Source organism: Giraffa tippelskirchi, chromosome 13, assembly GCF_054371585.1.
Source record: "Giraffa tippelskirchi isolate mGirTip1 chromosome 13, T2T-mGirTip1v1.2.pri, whole genome shotgun sequence".
Classification (NCBI taxonomy): domain Eukaryota; kingdom Metazoa; phylum Chordata; class Mammalia; order Artiodactyla; family Giraffidae; genus Giraffa; species Giraffa tippelskirchi.
In genome coordinates, this window is record NC_137287.1 from 68025001 (window position 1) to 68043641 (window position 18641).

Consider the following 18641-nt stretch of genomic DNA (forward strand, 5'->3'; position numbering starts at 1 on the left):
GCTTGAATTGTGTTGTCAAAATTTAGTAGAGGAAAGAGGAGGGGGGCATGAGAACTGGGGAGGGGTTCCTTGAAAAGTCTTGGAAATCGGTATTTTGCAGGTGTAGAATGCGCCTAATAACCATAGCTAGTGCGTGCTCTCCAATGGCGAGGGTGTGACAGGGACAGCTGGCTCAGTTTTCAGCGTGAAAACACCCCCTCGGTGGAGCAAACACAACGACACTGACCTTTCTGCAGGGGGAACGGAGATGTGCCTTTGACTGAATTGGCCATAAAGACGTCTTGCTATGACTTTTGTTCCCCACGAAAGCAAAGAAATATTGCGTTTAATATGAGAAGTACTGTTCACAGCTTTTCTGTGCCCCTTAAGAAATATTACAGTGCTGATTTACTGGCCTTCTTCCACTAAATTGGCCCCAAGGCTGGAGGGTGGAGGGGTAGGGTTGGGGTGGGGGTGGGGGGCGAGGACCGAGGAGGAGGCTGCAGAGGGAGTGTGGTAAATTGCCTGTTGCCTGTTTCCAAAGTTTTCCCTTCGCAGCAGCAAATTTATCAATCTTTTCATCTGACAATACTTTGAAATATATCATTGTCATCCACAGTTGTTTGATAAATTATCTGCAGGCACACAGCCTTTTTCAAGGTCAAGTTGAAGATTCTTGTTTGCTGTTTAACTGGGTTGTTTAAAAACTCAGAACAATGCCTGCCTGTTAAATTTTCACTTGTTCTCATGGGGCATTCCAAAGCAAGTCTTCCTATTGACCGGATGTCGGGATATTTCATCCCTTTGAGCTTCTAAATTCAGCAACCAGGGCTTGGCAACGAAATCAACAGGAGAAGAAATGAAATTTAACCTTAGCATTTGCAGACACCAAGGAGATTGAACCATCTTTCACATCTCCTCAAAGTGTGTACTAATTTTGCTCTGCATGTCGTGGGCTGGTTATAGCCACACATCTATTCAACTTTCTGCCTTTATTCCAGTGGGAAGCTGCACATACACTCCCCTAAAGTGGAAGCACAAAGAAATGGCGGCCACTCTGTCAGCACATAACCTGTTGCTCTAAGGACATTTTATAATAAAATCAGCCTCTAAATCATCATGTTTCATGGACATATTTATTTATGCTTTTAATGGAGACAGGCTTCACAGTTTCCACTATATCTGTGATGATTGATTTTTTTTATTCAGCCAACTTTTATTTACCTTGCAAAAATGTTCTGGACCAATGTGATAAATTACAGATATGCAAATTTCTTTGAATGGTGCTGTAAGTGTGTCTAGCTGGAGCTGAATAACGCCTTGCAAGTCAGTCTGTGCGCGCTCAGGACCCCAGGGAGCTGATCAAAGCACCCATTCTCTTTCATCCCCGGTATTCTCCTCCAAACTATTTCGATACAATATGTTTCCATGATGCACTTAATGTGCTAGGGACATAGAACTCATTACAACCTAGCTAGTTCTGCTGACCTCTTTGTTCTGAGGCAGAAAGTCAAAGAAAAAAGGAAAAGCGTTGCCAGTTGCCAGCTTTCTGAAATGCTAAAGCATGCGTCATTTTTCACCGGGTCTCGTCTTGATATCCTTAAAAGACAAACTATGAAACCGGCCTCAGCCCTTTCTGGCATTAATTACACTGCTGTCCAGCCGATCTGTTTTTCCTATTATATGCATTTCTCAGCAGGGATTTTTTTTTTTTTTTGCAAGAGTAATGCAGCTGCAAGTTAAACTATGAATGCATTTTTATCACTATGGAAAAAATAAGTGAAAAGGCTGCAGAACACACAACTGAAGTTTGTAAAAAGTTTCTGGTAGATAAGATTTAGGGTGGAACTTGGGAGGTTTGCACAACTTCTGTAAAACCTGAAATTGACTAAGAGCCTCACAGGCGTTTTCAATGCGCCCTCAGTGTTCTGTAGAGTCACTCATTGTGCCATGTGAAATTCCTCTTTGGTACCCAGATAAATCTTGAAGGTGAAGCCTTTCGAGGTTTCTCTGAAAATTCTCAAGTGAAACAGTCCATCCTACACCCAACCAGGAGGCTGCTTCCAAGGAATTTCCGTCCAGGATAACAGCCCAGAGAATATAAATTCTATTTCACTTCCTCCGCTTCTTGTAGGGTTGATTGGTTGGTGGAAATGGCTGGCAGCCAGTTCTGGGAAAGCTTCCAGACCTGACTCCGATTAACCCTCTCTGGTGAAACTCTGCTGGAAACCAACTCACCAGCAATTGCCATTAATCTACTTACTAATTAAGCCAATTCATTTCTAAAGGAGAAAAATTCCTTTCTTTAGCCAAACTGATGGGAGGAAATTTGAAAGAAGCGCCAAACTGTGTAACTGTAATTCAGCCAAGGACTGCTAAAACAAGGTGTTGATATATAGCAGCAGATTTAAAACAAGTTTCTAGGGCAACACTCCTTTGGAGACGGTGGCATATAGTGCATAGTAGATGAAGCTCGAATAATGCTTCAGGGCGCTATGCCACCCCGTGTCCTAGCGTTGAAAATACCACGTCTCTCTCCAATTAAACCTGGTGCCTTTTACGCACAAACAAATCGCCTCTGTAGCTTTCTTTTGCACCAGAGTACATCAGCTTTATGTAACAGCCACCACAAATATATTTCTTGAGATCTGATACAGATCTTTAGAAATCTGTAAGCCAGAGCTTACGATCTTGAAACTGGGCTGCAGACCGGGCCTGACTTGTAGACAAGGGAACCTAAAGGGCTGATTTGATCATTACGCACGGAGGAAAGCAAACCGGTCTTTCAGAAAATGGTGCCTGACATTCGGAAAGAAGAGATGCGTGAATCTTCATCTTGATACTTACCAGGAAACACAACCCCAAAGAGTTTCCACACTTACTAAAGAATTGTTTACGGCGTTTAAGATATGTCTAGGAGCCCCGCGCCTATGTAAGAGTGGACCTCCTCGGAGGACATTTAAAATCTTCGAGGTTTTCTGGTACGCCTTTATGGATCAGTTGGTGGATGAGTAGACAGCAAATCAGTTTGACTTAGCGTTACAAGGATTCCAGGTGGGTTAGAGAGCGAATGACACAGGGTTAGTGCCTCAAGCTTTTAAATTTTAATTGAAGTTCGTTCTTCCCCACCCTAAGGCGCTGGGGCACCCCGCTGAGCCCAGGAAGCTCCCAGATGGATGTGGCGGCGGCTCAGGATCTGTGCGCCCCGCTCACCACGCACCAGCCAGCGGTTTCTTGAAGGGTTTGGAAAGGTGCGCACAAAGCGCGCATTTCGCGTTCTCTTCAAGGGCGATGCGCCAATGAGTATGCGGCATCTGAAGATGGCACAGTTAGGTTAGAAACGCCTTGGAGACTGTCCCTTGTCGGGGAGGCAGGCTTTACGCCAGGGTGGTAAGGGCCCTCTTCCTGCTCCCCCTCACCCCCCGCTCTGAGCAGCGCAGTGTTCTTTGCCGCTACTCGGCCCCTTCCGTGTCGCTCTCTGTGGTGTTCTGGGGCGTCGACTGCTTCTCCTCCGGAGATTCTTCCTCCAGATTTTCTGACCTCACTAAACAGAGGGAGACATGAAGAGAGGTGTAATTTGCTTTACTTACTGTACGTAAACCACTCCCCACACACTTTCACTCTTCGCCTCACTTTTAGTGGGTCCTCCAAGGCCTGGCCCCGGCCGGGGGTCCCCCTCAGTAACCTGGAGGGGAGGGTGGGGGCAGGTCAGTCTGGCGGTCAGCTCCTCCAAGGCCTTTAAAGGAGCGTGTGCCGGTGAAGTTTCTCCTGAGATGGTTCCTGCTGTCCCAGACTGGAGAAACGGCCTGAGGTGCCTGTGACCAGGGCCAGTAAATGATCTTCTTCCAGGAGTTACCTCCCTAGAATTAGGAGCCATTGTAAGAGAATAAAACAAGGCAGTGTTTGGGTTCAAGGACCTAACTCAGTTTTACATTTCCATTTGTGTTTTCAATCTTTCCTCCTTATGAAATAGAAAATGTTGAATGAGAAGGAAAGAAAATCAACTTGGGTGGGGGGTTCTGAAGTTGGGGATGGGGAGGTTTTGCCCTCCCTACCCCTCACCCCAGGCTGGACTCTCTGCTCCCTAGGGAGGGACATTTACCTGGTGTGTAAATTGTGAAGAAAGCGTTGGGGGTCTGAGACAGGAAAGCCACAACACGGGATGTGATGTTCCAGCTTTGAAGGGGAACAAAGGCCCTGAGCTAATCCCAGTGAAAGCCAGGAGCGTGGAGAAGGCAACAAAGACTTGCAGCCTGCGGTCACCGGTAGGTGTCAATGTGGACACTTACGGCCGGCGGTGCAGTGGGAGAGGGGAACACAGAGCCGGGCTGTCATTCCAAGGCTTAACATGAACAAAGATAAAAACGTGACAAGCTCAGCTTTCAATGGTTGGGAGGTTCAAAGTGGAGTGCTAGGGAGTGTATCTGGGTCAAGTCTTTTCTGAAGCAGAGCTCCTCTTTCTCTCCTCTCATTATCAGCCAGGGAAATTCTGAGGCTTTTTTCCTGAGGTAACTTTTCTTACTGATAGAATTTTTCAAAATAATGTCTGATTCTACCCACTGCCTAAGGTGAAGAGATGGAGTTTTCAAGACTTCCAGACCTCAGAAACCCAAATGGCTGTATTAAGACTTATGAATTCAAACATCCTACCTTAACTTTCAGGATAAAGTTCATGGACTCTTGTATGCATTTCATGAAAAGAAATAACATTTTCTTTTGTGAAACTGTGCATACATGTAGATGAATCGTCAGGTAACATAATTTAGAAAGTATTCATCCAACGAAGAAGTTTCACTGGTAAATCATTGAAGGGATAATAGAGACCTGGGAGAATTAAATATGCCCGTGGTTTCAGATTCCCTATTAGAAATCCAGCAGACAAGACATCAACCAGCAAATGAATCTCCTCTAGAATCTGGGAAAGATAATTGGGAATCCTCCACTAATGCAACTGATTAGCAAAGGTCATCTTACAGAATGAATAAGTGGAAATGACAACAAATTATGTTTATCCTAAGAACGTGGACACATTGTGTTCCTTAAATTCTGGTACTAGAACCAAAACACAAGTTTAAAAAAATGATCACATAATAAAATTCTGCTTTTCCTTAGTTGAAGTAAGCCTCCTAAATAATAATTTTAAAAAAAGGATGTAAATATCCTTAAAAGACTAATGACATTTCACAGGTAATGCAATTTAGAAAGAAACACTTCCATGTTTTCTTTTCCAACAATGTGCATTTTTGTAAACTGCTATAAATTGCAATTCAAAAGCACTGCTCTCACCATCCCCAATCATTTTTTATACTGATCAAATGAATGCAGATACTCCCATTTGGGAGGGGCGACATGACATTTCACTTGGCAGTTCTAAACAGGTCACAGACCTTTCACAGACCCTAAGGCAGTGGGAGGGAGTGCTTTACTAAACCGTGTAACCAAATCAAACCAATGGTTACCCCTTTTCAAAACCATTGGAATGGTCTGCACAATGCTATTCACATAGCAGCACAGAAACTGAAAGGATGGTCATCCAATGGAAATTTCTTTCCTTTTGTTTACACTTACAGAGCTCAAAAAGTAATACTAGGAGGAAAACAATTACATTTGCTATGATAAAAGTCATAAACACTTAACATGCGTTCTGGCTGGTGTAACCGGCATAGATATGGCCATCCATTGGTATGTATATATATGCACATGTATGTATGTATATGCATGTATATTTATTGGAGATGTCCCTTTGTTTGAAACCTTAGGCACAAAGACACAACATGGCTGCCCTCAAGATGACCTATTGCTTTCAAGTTGCTTGAACACATCAGAATTTCCATTGTTAAGGTTGATTAATTGAAACTGATAAGTTACCATGAATAAAGATTGTTTTTCTGTTTAATGTGGTGGGCCTGATTTGGTAAATGCCTCATTCATGTAGCTTTGCAGTGCAGCATATGGGCAAGAGTCATTCAGTATCACAAACATATACAATTTATTATGCTTGTATGGGCACAACCAAAAGGCCTTTCTATTTTAATGACAAAGTTTCAATGAAAAATTCCATTTAAAGAGTCACTAGGAACATGATGTGGGATTTTTGTCATTTATTCTTAAGAATTTACATCTCTGAGTTTCTCTGAGTAGTTTTAAAACTATAATATTTAAATACAGTTTTTAAAAAAGATGCAAATGTCCAAATTATACCTTAGCACTAGTCATTGGGAATACAGCAGAATTTATGTTAAATGTTAACAGACACACAGAGAGAAAGCACCTTTTCATCTGATGCTACCTTGTGTGCTCTGTAATCGATAAAGTAATCTGAAATGTTTCATTGAGGTGCCATCAACAAAAGCTCCCAAGTTTACAAGAAAATGTGAAGGGTGCTAGCTTCCTGAGTCTTTTTTCCCTTTAATAAGTGAAATCAGAAGACAACATTTAAAAATAATTTAGGGACAATCACATGAAAATACAGTGGATTTATTAATTTGCCCACAGCTTCATTACTGTTAGCTTCCTTTCCTTGAAAGTTGATGTCACTTTTCAGACTACATTAAAAACTGTCATGAGTATTTACCGATAAAGGTAAGTTTTAAAATTTTTTCTAGTGATGTTGTACAGAAACATTCATTTTTCATTTCAGCTGCTCACATAATCACCCGGAGAATAATAACGACAACAAAAATCTATGAGAGACTTGCTAATGAACTAAAGAAATGACTGTATCAAACCATCAAAGAGATAGTTACCATATTCAGCCTTTAATGTCTTATCAAATAAATTCTCTGGTCATTCATGTCCATGAAACAGTTCAAGTTCACCCAACATTTCTCAATTAAATTAGATGGGTAATCTCAGTTCAGCTCTTCGGGAGAGTAATAAACCACATTGGTCACAGTTGACCACAGCTAGTATGCGATTCATAAAGGACTGGATGTCCATTGGAAAGCTAATCAGTGCACCGTCACTTGTAAAATTCCCTCCTGCATTTTGAAGCGATAATCTGTATCTAATTTTTAAAGAAAAATTTACTCTCCTTTCACTCTTCTGAGGCCAATTTCTTTTCTGGACTGAATAGAGATTGTTGGTGAACAGTACCAAATAGCTTTGGTATGTGTACAACAAAAACCCACCTCTTTGTAGAACATAACAAATTATGCAATGTTCACAGATGTGCTTTGCATTGTGCCTTTTGTGAGAAAATGAAGGCCCAAGTCAATTCCCACCCTCCTCTTTATGAAAGCCTGGACTCCCCATGCAATCTGTCCTAATCCTGGGGGTAAAAATCATTATACCTAATATGGAAGCTTCAGAGAGTTATCTGAAAAGGGATTTTTTTCATTTGCACTTTTGGTCTCTGTAATTTGCAGAAGTATGAGTTTGAAGTTGCAAGCAAATTTGTTCCTAGAAACAAGCAGGGAAGATTAAAATGTTAACTGCTCCTCTAACCCACATCTGATGTTTAGAGGAAATGCTGTGTTCACATGATCTCATGCTTGAATTTATAGGCCACCAAAGAAATAGAGTCATTTTTCAATTACAGTTTGAAAAAATTTACACACTGAAAATATTTTAAATCTTGTTTCTGTATTTTGGCTTTTTATGATTTTTATCGAGGAAGAGGTTAATCCTATTATCATGAGGTAGCCATTGCTGCAGTAACGGTGACAAATGCAGAGAGGCATTCTCAGGTTCACCCTGCTTCATGGCACCTCTGTGAATGTGCTAGTCTTTGAGAGCCAGTCTTAGAATAGATGTTTCAAGCACTGAGGAGATTCTCTGCATCCTCAGTACCTAGCCCAAGGCTTTGTTTAATATTACATGCTCACAGTTACTCTATGATCCAGCAATTCCACTCCCTGGCATATATCTGGACAAAATAATAATTCAAAAGATACACACACCCCACATTCATAGTAGCACTATTCACAATTAGCCAAGACATGGAAGCAACCTCAGTGTCCATCGATAGATGAGTGGATAAAGAAGATGTGGTACATATATACAATGGAATATTACTCAGCTATAAAAAAGAAGGAAATAATGCCATTTGCAGCAACATAGAAGGACCTAGAGATTATCATACTAAGTCAATCAGACAAAGAAAGACATTACCTTATGATATCACTTATATGTGAAATCCAAAGAAATACCTTATGATATTACTTATATGTGGAATCCAAAATATGAGTTTATTTATAAGACAGAAACAGACTCACAGACATAGAGTGGTTACCAGAGGGGAAAGGGGGTGGAGGAGGGATAAATAGGAGTTTGGGATTAGCAGATACAAACTACTATATATTGGGTTGGCCAAAAATTTTGAGTTTTTCCATAACATCTTATGGAAAAACTCGAACAAACCTTTTGGCCAACATAATATAAAACAGATAAACAATAAGGTCCTATTGTATAGTGCAGGGAACTATATTCAATTTCCTGTAATAAACCATATTGGAAAAGAATATACATATATATGTATACACACATGTACATATATATATATCTGAATCACTTTGCTGTACACAAGAAACTAACACAACATTGTAAATCAACAATACTTCAATTAAAAAAAATATAGTAGGTGCTCATAAAGTCTAGGGAAGGAATGAATAAATGAACGTATTAACAAAAAGAAGGTGAAACCTAGGAGGTTAAATAGTGTGGGCCCTCAGCATCCACGGCCTTTCCCGTTGCCTCCCACATCAACTGGTCTTGGTCACAAGACTTGCTCTAATGGGACAGGAGCAAATGTGCCAGCAGATTCAACAGAGCTGTGTGTGCATTGGCACTTGCTCTTTTTTGCTGCCCCTGAGAACCCTGACACCACCATGAAAGCAAGACTAGGTTTGCCTAATCAATGATGAGAAATATAAGGTATGATTGCCTCTGTCATCTCAGCAGACACCCAGCCTGAGGTCACAGATGGCCAGCTAACTGTGGGATATGAGTGAGCCCCAGCACGAGCAGGCAGAAGACCTATGACCTAGGTGCAGGCATGTATAAAGTCACAGAAGTGCAGAAGAGCACGGAATAGTGGGGAACAGCTATTCCAAACAAACAGCTGGTGGTTTGTTATGACTAGATTAGACAGCTCATGTAGGAGAGAGGCAGGGATTATGCATGGTTTTTTCAGCTAAACTGAAGAATTTAGTTCTATCCTAAAAACCACAGCATTTATTGAAGGATTAAGCAGAGGAATAACAAAAGCAAATTAAAGAATGAAGTCCTTAGTGACTCCAACACTCACTACTCAGAGCTGGTGGCAGAACTGAGTAATCAGGAGAGACTGAGAAGGATGCTCTGAGACGTAGGGGGAGAATAAGAACAGGCTGGTGTCTTGGAGTAAAGAGGAGAGCATTTCATGAGTTAAGGGAGGATAATAAGAACAGGCTGGTGTCTTGGAGTAAAGAGGAGAGCATTTCATGAGTTAAGGGAGGCTTGGGGACTTCCCTAGTGGTCCAGTGGCTAAGATTTCATGCTCCCAATGCAGGGGGCCTAGATTCAATCAAATAACAACAAATGATTGATAAATTGACAACAGACTTCAATGACCCTGAGCAGATGTTCAAAGGCAAAAGCATAGTAACAACATGTGGAAGAAAAAATAACTGCTAACCCAGAACATCATATCTTGCTAAACTACCCTCAAGAGGGAGATAAAATTAAGACAAACAGAGTTTACCAAATTACTGAAGTAATGATACTTTTTAACATGCACATACCCTAAAATGTACACATACACAGGGGGTATTCAACATGTAATTCTGTGTTGTCTGAATATTTGAAATATTTCATAGGAAAAAAGTTTCTAAATTAAATAAGCCATAAGCCTTCCCTCAATGCATTCTTACTAATATGAGAACACAAGTAACAAAATTACTTTATAATTTTTTGTCACTCTAGTTTACATTGTGTAGAATGCAGTAGTACACAACTTACTTCTTCCTATGACCTGTTTTTTTTTTTCATGTGACTGTTTCATTCAAGGTGAGGAATATGCATTGAAGAATCTAAACCAGCCAGGAATGGCACAGGCTGAGGACTGGAGTCCAGTGACACTTCCACTGGAAGTGTCCACACTGACTTACAAATATCTGCTTTTGATTCTCAATTTATTCCCTCAAACTCCAAACCTGGCATTCCTCCTGCTGAAAGGAATATTCATATGATATCTTTCACATACAAAGATGTCACTCCCAGTTCATTTAAGAGTGTACCTGATATGTCCATGAATTTGCATAATCCATACATAATATCTTGCAACATTTTACCATTTCTCTAGCAGAAACATTCCTAAATTTAAAAATTAATACCCACTCTACACTACTTAAGACCTTTCTCAATATTTTGTTAGCTACCATAAAAGGCTTATATAGTTTATAATGACTCTTAAGTAACTGGGCAGCAACAGCCCTCTGGGGTTTGGGATGAAATCAGTGGCCACAGGATCCAGAGAGGCAGCTGGAATCCAATTCGTGGCCCAATGAATGAATAACACACACCAGAAAGTATCCTTGCCTCATGCTTCATGATTTGGAGACCTCTGAGTACCACTTTGGGGCATAATTAGGAATATGCTTTGTGGCATTTATTCAGTGAAATTCTACCTGTGCTGTGCGTAGTCGCTCAGTCATGTCTGACTCTGTGACCCCATGGACTGTAGCCCACAGGCACCTCTGTCCCTGGGGATTCTCCAAGCAAGAATACCGAAGTGGGTTGCCATGCCCTCCTGCAGGGGATCTTCCCAACCCAGGGATCAAACCCAGGTCTCCCGCACTGCAGGCAGATTCTTTACTGTCTGATGAAATTCTGCCTGCATATACTTAAAAGCAGACTTCCCAGGCGATGCAGTGGTAAAGAATCAGCCTGCAAATACAGGTACACACCACAGACTTGGATTTGATCCTTGGGTCGGGAAGATCCCCAGGAGGAGGAAATGGCGATCCACTCTAGTATTTTTGCCTGTAAAATTCCATGGACAGAGGAGCCTGGTGGGCTACAGTCCATAGTGTTGCAGAGTCGGATACAACTGAGTGACTGAGCACACATGCATACTTAAAAGGCATCACTAGACTGAATTAATATGAGACAGTCCATCAAATTAACAAAATACATGTATTAGTTGTGACATTTTTTCTGCTAAATTGTTATGATCTTGTTTACAAATTCAAAGTCTTTTGCCTGCCTACTCGTTTCAACTATTTAAAAAAATAATTTTATTGATTTATTTTTGGCTGTGTTGGGTCTTCTTTGCTGCACAGGGTTTTCTCTAGCTGAAGTGAGAGGGGGCTACTCTCCAGTTGCAATGTTTGAGCTTCTCATTGTGGTAGCTTCTCTTATTGCAGAGCATGGGCTCTAAGGCACATGGACTCAGTAGTTGTGGCTTTCAGTCTCTAGAGCACAGACTCGGTAGTTGTGCAAAATGGGCTTAGTTGCTCCGCAGCATGTGGGATCCTCCCAGATCAGGGATAAAATCCGTGTCTCTTGCATTGGTAGGCAGATTCTTTAACACTGAGCCACCAGGAAAGCCCCTTTTTCAACTATTAACACAATTTTCAAAGTATTGTTGTCATTCAGTCACTAAGCTGTGTCCGACTCTTTGCAACCCCATGGACTACAGCAGTCCTGGCTTCCCTATCCTTCATGGAATTTGCTCAAACTCATGTTCATTGAGTCAGTGATGCCATCCAACCATCTCATCCTCTGTTATCCTCTTCTCCTACGGCCTTCAATCTTTCCCAGCATCAGGGTCTTTTCCAATGAGTCAACTCTTTGCATTCAGCTTCAGCATCAGTCCTTCCAATGAATATTCAGGGTTGATTTCCTTTAAGATTGACTGGTTTGATCTTGCAGTCCAAGGGACTCTCAAGAGTCTTCTTCAGTTCAAAAGCACCCATTTTTCAGTGCTCAGCCTTCTTTATGGTCCACCTCTCACCTCCATACATGACTACTGGAAAAACCATAGCCTTCACTATATGGACCTTTGTCAGCAAAGTGATGTCTCAGTTTTTTAATATGCTGTCTAGGCTGGTCATAGCTTTTCTTTCAAGGAGCAAGTGTCTTCTAATTTCATGGCTGCAGTCACCCACTGCAGTGATTTTGGAGGCCAAGAAAATAAAATCTGTCACTGTTTCCACTTTTTCTCTATCTATTTGTCATGAAGTAATGGGACCAGATGCCACAATCTTAGTTTTTTGAATGTTGAGTTTTAAGCCAGCTTTTTCACTCTCATGTTTCACCTTCAAGAGGCTCTTTAGTTCTTCACTTTCTGCCATTAAAGTGGTATTATCTGCATATATGAGGTTGTTAAGATTGTTCCCCAGCAATCTTGATTTCAGCTTGTGAGTCATCCAGCCCAACATTTCACATGATGTATTCTACATATAAGTTAAATAAGCAGGGTGACAATATACAGTCTTGATATACTCCTTTCCCAATTTTGAACCAGTCCATTCTTCCATGTCCTGTGCTAACTGTTGCTTCTTGTCCTATATACAGGTTTCTCAGGAGACAGGTAAGGTGGTCTGGTATTCCCGTATCTTTCAGAATTTTCCACAGTTTGTTGCGATCCACACAGTCAAAGGCTTAGCAGAAGTAGAATTTTTTTAATTCCCTTGCTTTTTCTATGATCCAGAGGATGTTGGCAGTTTGATCTCTGGTTCCTCTGTCTTTTCTAAATCCAGTGTGTACACATGGAAGTTCTCAGTTCATGTACTGCTGAAGCCTAGCTTGAAGGATTTTGAGCATTACCTTGCTAGCATGTGAAATGAGCACAATTGTACAGTAATTTGAACATTCTTTGGCATTGCCTTGCTTTGAGACTGGAATGAAAACTGATCTTTTCCAGTCCTGTGACCACTGCTGAGTTTTCCAAATTTGCTGGCATACTGAGTGCAGCACTTTAACAGCATCATCTTTTAGGATTTAAAATAGCTCAGCTGGAATTCCATCACCTTCACTAGCTTTGTTTGTAGTAATGCTTCCTGAGGCCCACTTGACTTCACACTCTAGGATGTCTGGCTCTAGGTGAGTGACCACACCATCATGGTTATCCAGGTAATTAAGACCTTTCTTGTATAGTTCTTTTGTGTATTCTTGCCACCTCTTCTGCTTCTGTTAGGTCCATACCATTTCTGTCCTTTATTGTGCCCACCTTTATATGAAATGTTCCCTTGATATCTCCAATGTTCTTCAAGAGATCTCTAGTCTTTCTCATTCTATTGTTCTCCTCTATTTCTTTGCATTGTTCACTTAAGAAGGCTTATCTCTCCTTGTTATTCTTTGAAACTCTGCATTCAGATGGGTATATCTTTCCCTTTCTTCTTTGCCTTTTGCTTTCAAAGTATAGTAATTTTTCACATATTGCAATCCCCTACCTGATCAATTGACAAAGCTTCAGTTAGATAGAAAACTTTGGATTTTTTGACTCCCTTTTTAACATTTTTAATAGCCGTCAGTTACATGTGAAGTGATGTTACATACCATCAGTTATGTATATTGTTTGTATACAAATGTACATACATAGCAATATTATAAAATATGCATTTGAATATGAACACCTTACTAAATTATATTAATTATAGCTTAAGTCTAGAAAGAATATGTAAAACAATGCTAACACTTATGCCTAAAATGCTTTTTTTTTATCTTTTAAGTTACTTCTCTTGTGTGATTTTTAAAATTATTTTTGTGTTTAAAACAAAAATGGGGGAACTGAACTCCACCTTTGGTGCATACTACAATTACTTAAAAATGAAACACTTTTCAGGTCTAAAGTTTCAAAGGGTGAAAAGAAAGATTTTAAAAACCTATCCAATGTACTGCAATTGTTCTACCACTCTTTAAAAACCTTTAAGATCATCTCTTCCATGTTTTTTCGCTAAAAGTCTCAGAGAATTAACAATACAATGTAATCTAGGTTTAAATTTGGGTTTCTCTTGCATTTCAGATATTTATGTTTGAGGTTTCTCTTACCGACAAGCCACTTAAAGGGTCACTGTTACTTTGAGGTTTTATCAATGAGATTCGTGTCTTTGGGGCCCATTAGGAACATTTTTGAAGATTACAATGTCAATAGCACCTAATTACTAGACTGTGAGAAAGGTCTTCTTAAGTACATAAAATCTGTGGCAGTGCACAGTACACAATGGGCTGCTCAGATCCCAAATTTTATCACAGCTAAGTAGCAAACAAATTAATAATGTTACCTGGGATCTCTTGGGATAATTACTACTGTGTAAAAAAGACTGCTTTGAAATTCTGCTGATAGTATCGTACCTCATTTTTTAAAATTTCTTTATATTCATGAGGATTTCTTTATCTCTTAAATTTTCTTTGTTGCAAGAGCAACTGTCTGCTTCACACTAGAATTTTCTGGAGTAAAGCTTGCAATGTAACAAAGAGTAAATTTCAATTTGCTTGGGAAACATATACCCTCTGATGCTATTTTAAGTTATGTTTTATGTTTTATTTTGCCCTTTTCAAAATATCTACAATATGATCTGATACTAATGACAAATTTTATTCTTTCTTATGCATGGTGGACATAAGAATTAAAGGTGAGACCAGTTCTTTTAAATCACTAGCCTACTTCTGAGGACATTATTACACAGCAGAAGGAGCTGAGATGAAGTCACCCAGGGAGTAAGTGGCTGGAATGAGATGGGAACCAAAGTCTGTCCACCTGCAAATCCTTTCTGCTACATCACATGTTTTCCCATTGTGTGTTGTTGAAAATGGGACCACACGTTGTCATGCATGTGTCTTGGAGTAAGTCAGAATAATTGACTGGTGACAAACCTGGCCCATGGGGCCACATTGTCTGGGTCTGAACCCAGCCTTTTTTGTAAAAATAATAATCTATTTATTTGCGGTCATAACCTTGGCAGCCTACTAGGCCTCTCTGTGTCCAACTGTCTCCTTTATAGACTTGAGAAGGCAAGAGTGCTGACATTATAGGGTTTTTGTGAGGGTTAGAGCTAAAACCTGAAAAGCGTTTAGAATAGTTGGTTGTTGTTTAGTCACTAAGTCATGTCCAACTCTTTGCTACCCCACTGACTATAGCCCACCAGGCTCTTCTGTCCATGGGATTTCCCAGGCAAGAATGTTGGAGTGGGTTGCCATTTCCTTCTCCAGGGGATCTTTCTAATCCAGGAATCAAACCTGCGTCTCCTGCATTGGCAGGTGGATTCTTTACCACTGAACCACCAGGGAAGCTCATTAGAATAGTACCTACACCCATTAAATGTTAGTTATCCATAAATTTCAGAAGTATCTTATTGTATGAATATACAATATAAAAACCTTGATCTTTAAAGCAACACTGAGGATTCTGGTAACAGGGAGGATATTTAGGGTATTTAAATAGGGTATTTAAATAGGGTAGGGTATTTAAAATATTAATTACCATTTATATAATTTAAAATACAGACCTCAATAACACAGTGACTTTAAAGGGTTCAGTTTGGCTTCTGTCACCAGATAGGTTACAGTCACCCTCATGTTATAGAAAGTAATGATTTGTCTATTGGTTCACATGAGTCATGTAGCTAAACACCTGCTTGAAAATGAATTTGTGAATTAGTGCTTGAAAACACTGATAATGTACTGAACTATTTCTTAGGGGCCTGGAGGGGTTTCTCCATCTTCTGAAGCACCTGAGAAGCTTGGAGTGACTTGTTTTGTGAGGATGGTTTGGCCTTTTGAACATCTAGTGTGCATACTGTTCCATCCCCATACCATGAAAGACAGCTTTCCAATGAAAAAAAATTCATTTACTTTTCAAATTAGTAAATTTGTAATTCAATTTCCTCTTGGCATTTATGTGTTGGTTTTTGGGCCATTACAAGTAGCAAATTTATTTGTAGTTAATTTGGGATTAACTGGAACCCAGTTAACCAGAAACTTTCGTTAACTGAATGATTTCCCTACACTGTCTTCAGAGGGGAGAATGTGACATGGCCAAGTTATATCAGAGATTTTGTAGAAAGAAATGTCAGGGTTATGCCCAGAGACTTTCTGTGTGACACTCTCACCCACTCTTTCTCTGCAGCTCAGAGATGTATTCAGTATGATGCACTTTGTGGCATCCTGCAAAATTATGGATCATAAAATAGCATTTATTTTCAATTTTATTAGTAAAGTGAAAAAAGGGGGCTAATGAATTTTAGGAGGGTTTTCAGTAGACAGGGTGAAAATAACTCTACACTTTGCATTTTCAGAACAGAAGAAAGAGAATGCCAGTGTTTGTTTTGGCTGAGGCTCCCTCATGGCCTAGGTAGCCATCAAAGTTGGTTTGTATGACTACAAATGGACCTTCAAAAAATGGTTTGCTTGGCTCAGAAAAACAATTTTTGGATGTAAAATTCTCAACTGGAGTTTTTTCTGTTAATTAAGGCTCTAATTAAAATATCAGATAGAACAAAGATTGCAAACTTAACAATTTACATTTTAATGATAAACCATAAAAGTCTCTCTTCCCCAGGCTTCCCTGTCCTTCACCATCTCCTGGAGTTTGCTCAAACTCATGTCCATTGAGTCGGTAATGCCATCCAACCATCTCATCCTCTGTCGTCCCCTTCCCCTACTGCCTTCAATCTTTTCCAGCATCAGGGTCTTTTCCAATGAGTCAACTCTTTGCATCAGGTGGCCAAAGTATGGGAGTTTCCGCTTCAGATCAGTCTTTCCAGTGAATATTCAGGGTTGATTTCCTTTAAGATTGACTGGTTTGATCTCTTGGCAGTCCAAGGGACTCTCAGGAGTCTTCTCCAGCACCACAGTTTGAAGGCATCATTTCTTCAGCGCTCAGCCTTTGGTGCTCAGTCCATATGATCACATGGACCTAAACCTTGCCTAACTCAAGGAAACTATTAGCCATGCCATGTAGGGCCACCCAAGATGGATGGGTCATGGTGGAGAGTTCTGACAAAATGTGGTCTACTGGAGAAGGAAATGGCAAACCACTTCAGTGTTCTTGCCTTGAGAACCCCATGAACAGTATGAAAAGGCAAAAAGATACGACACTGAAAGATGAATCCCCCAGGTTGGTAGATGCCCAATATGCTACTGGAGAAGAGTAGAGAAATAGCTCCAGAAGCAATGAAGAGGCTGAGCCAAAGTGAAAACAATGCCCACTTGTGGATATGACTGGTGATGGAAGTAAAGTCCGATGCTGTAAAGAACAATAGTGCATAGGAACCTGGAAAGTTAGGTTCATGAATCAAGGTAAATCGGAAGTGGTGAAACAGGAGATGGCAAGAGTGAACATCAACATTTTAGAAGTCAGTGAACTAAAATGGACAGGAATGGGTGAATTTAATTCAGATGACCATTATATCTATTACTGTGGGCAAGAATCCCTTAGAAGAAATGGAGTAGCCCTCATAGTCAATAAAAGAGCCTGAAATGCAGTACTTGGGTGTAGTCTCAAAAACAATAGAATGATCTCAGTTCATTTCCAAGGCAAACCATTCAATATGACAGTAATTCAAGTTTGCCCCAACCACTAATGGCAAAGAAGCTGAAGTTGAACAGTTCTATGAAGACCTACAAGACCTTCTAGAATTAACACCAAAAAAGATGTCCTTTTCATCATAGGGTACTGGAATGCAAAAGTAGGAAATCAAAAGATGCCTGGAGTAACACGCAAGTTTGGCCTTGAAGTACAAAATGAAGCAGGGCAAAGGCTAACAGAGTTTTGCCAAGAGAATGCACTGGTCATAGAAAACACCCTTTCCAACAACACAAGAGACGACCCTACACATGGACATCATCAGATGGTCAATACCAAAATCAGATTGAGTATGTTCTTTCTTCCCCTAATACATTATGATATTTTAGAAATAACTTACAGTAGGGATTGGAATTTCCAACAGTCTACAGATCTAGCTCTTTATTTAAATGCTGACATCTTTGGTGACTTCTCTGGCGGTCCAGTGGTTAGGACTCCGTGTTTCCACAGCAGGGGACCCGGGTCCAATCCCTGGTGAGGGAACTAAGATCCCCAAGCCATATAGTGTGGCTAAAATAAATAAATAAATAAATAAAAGGTGATATCTTTAAAAGGTTGCCGTGCTTTAAGCTGGCAGCCACTGTAGAATCCAGTCTGGGTGTTGTTGTTGTTCAGTCACTCAGTCACGTCCAGCTCTGCAACCACATGGACTGAAGCATGCCAGGCTTCCCTGTCTTTCACCATCTTCCGGAGTTTGCTCAAACTCATGTCCACTGAGTTGATGATGCCATCTGACCATTTTATCCTCTGTCGCCCCCTTCTCCTCCTTCCCTCAATCTTTCCCAGCATCTTTTCCAATGAGCTGGTTCTTCACATCTGGTGGCCAAAGTATTGGAGCTTCAGCTTTAGCATCAGTCCTTCCAAAGAATATTCAGGACTGATTTCCTTTAGGATTGACTGGTTGGATCTCTATGCAGTCCAAGGGACTCTCGAGAGTCTTCTCCAGCTCCACAGTTCGAAAGCATCAATTCTTCAACACTCAGCCTTTTTACGGTCCAACTCTCACATCCATACATGACTACTGGAAAACCCATAGCTTTCACTGTATGGACCTTTGTCAGCAAAGTGATGTCTGTGCTTTTGAATAAACTCTCTAGGTCTGTCATAGCTTTTCTTCTAGAGAGCAAGTGTCTTTTAATTTTATGGTTGCAGT

General features: G+C 40.5%; 1 protein-coding gene across 1 annotated transcript in view; it reads right to left on the reverse strand.

Annotated features, from left to right (window-relative positions):
* Nucleotides 1-3060: 3060 nt before the first annotated feature.
* C13H10orf67 (chromosome 13 C10orf67 homolog) overlaps nucleotides 3061-18641 on the reverse strand; it is a 96902-nt gene continuing 81321 nt past the window's right edge. The window contains exons 16-17 of the mRNA XM_081556780.1: nucleotides 3665-3839; nucleotides 3061-3523 (exon numbers count right to left, since the gene is read on the reverse strand). Coding sequence (XP_081412906.1) covers nucleotides 3432-3523; nucleotides 3665-3839 — 267 coding nt within the window. The 3' untranslated portion in view covers nucleotides 3061-3431. The remainder of the gene's footprint in view (nucleotides 3524-3664; nucleotides 3840-18641) is intronic.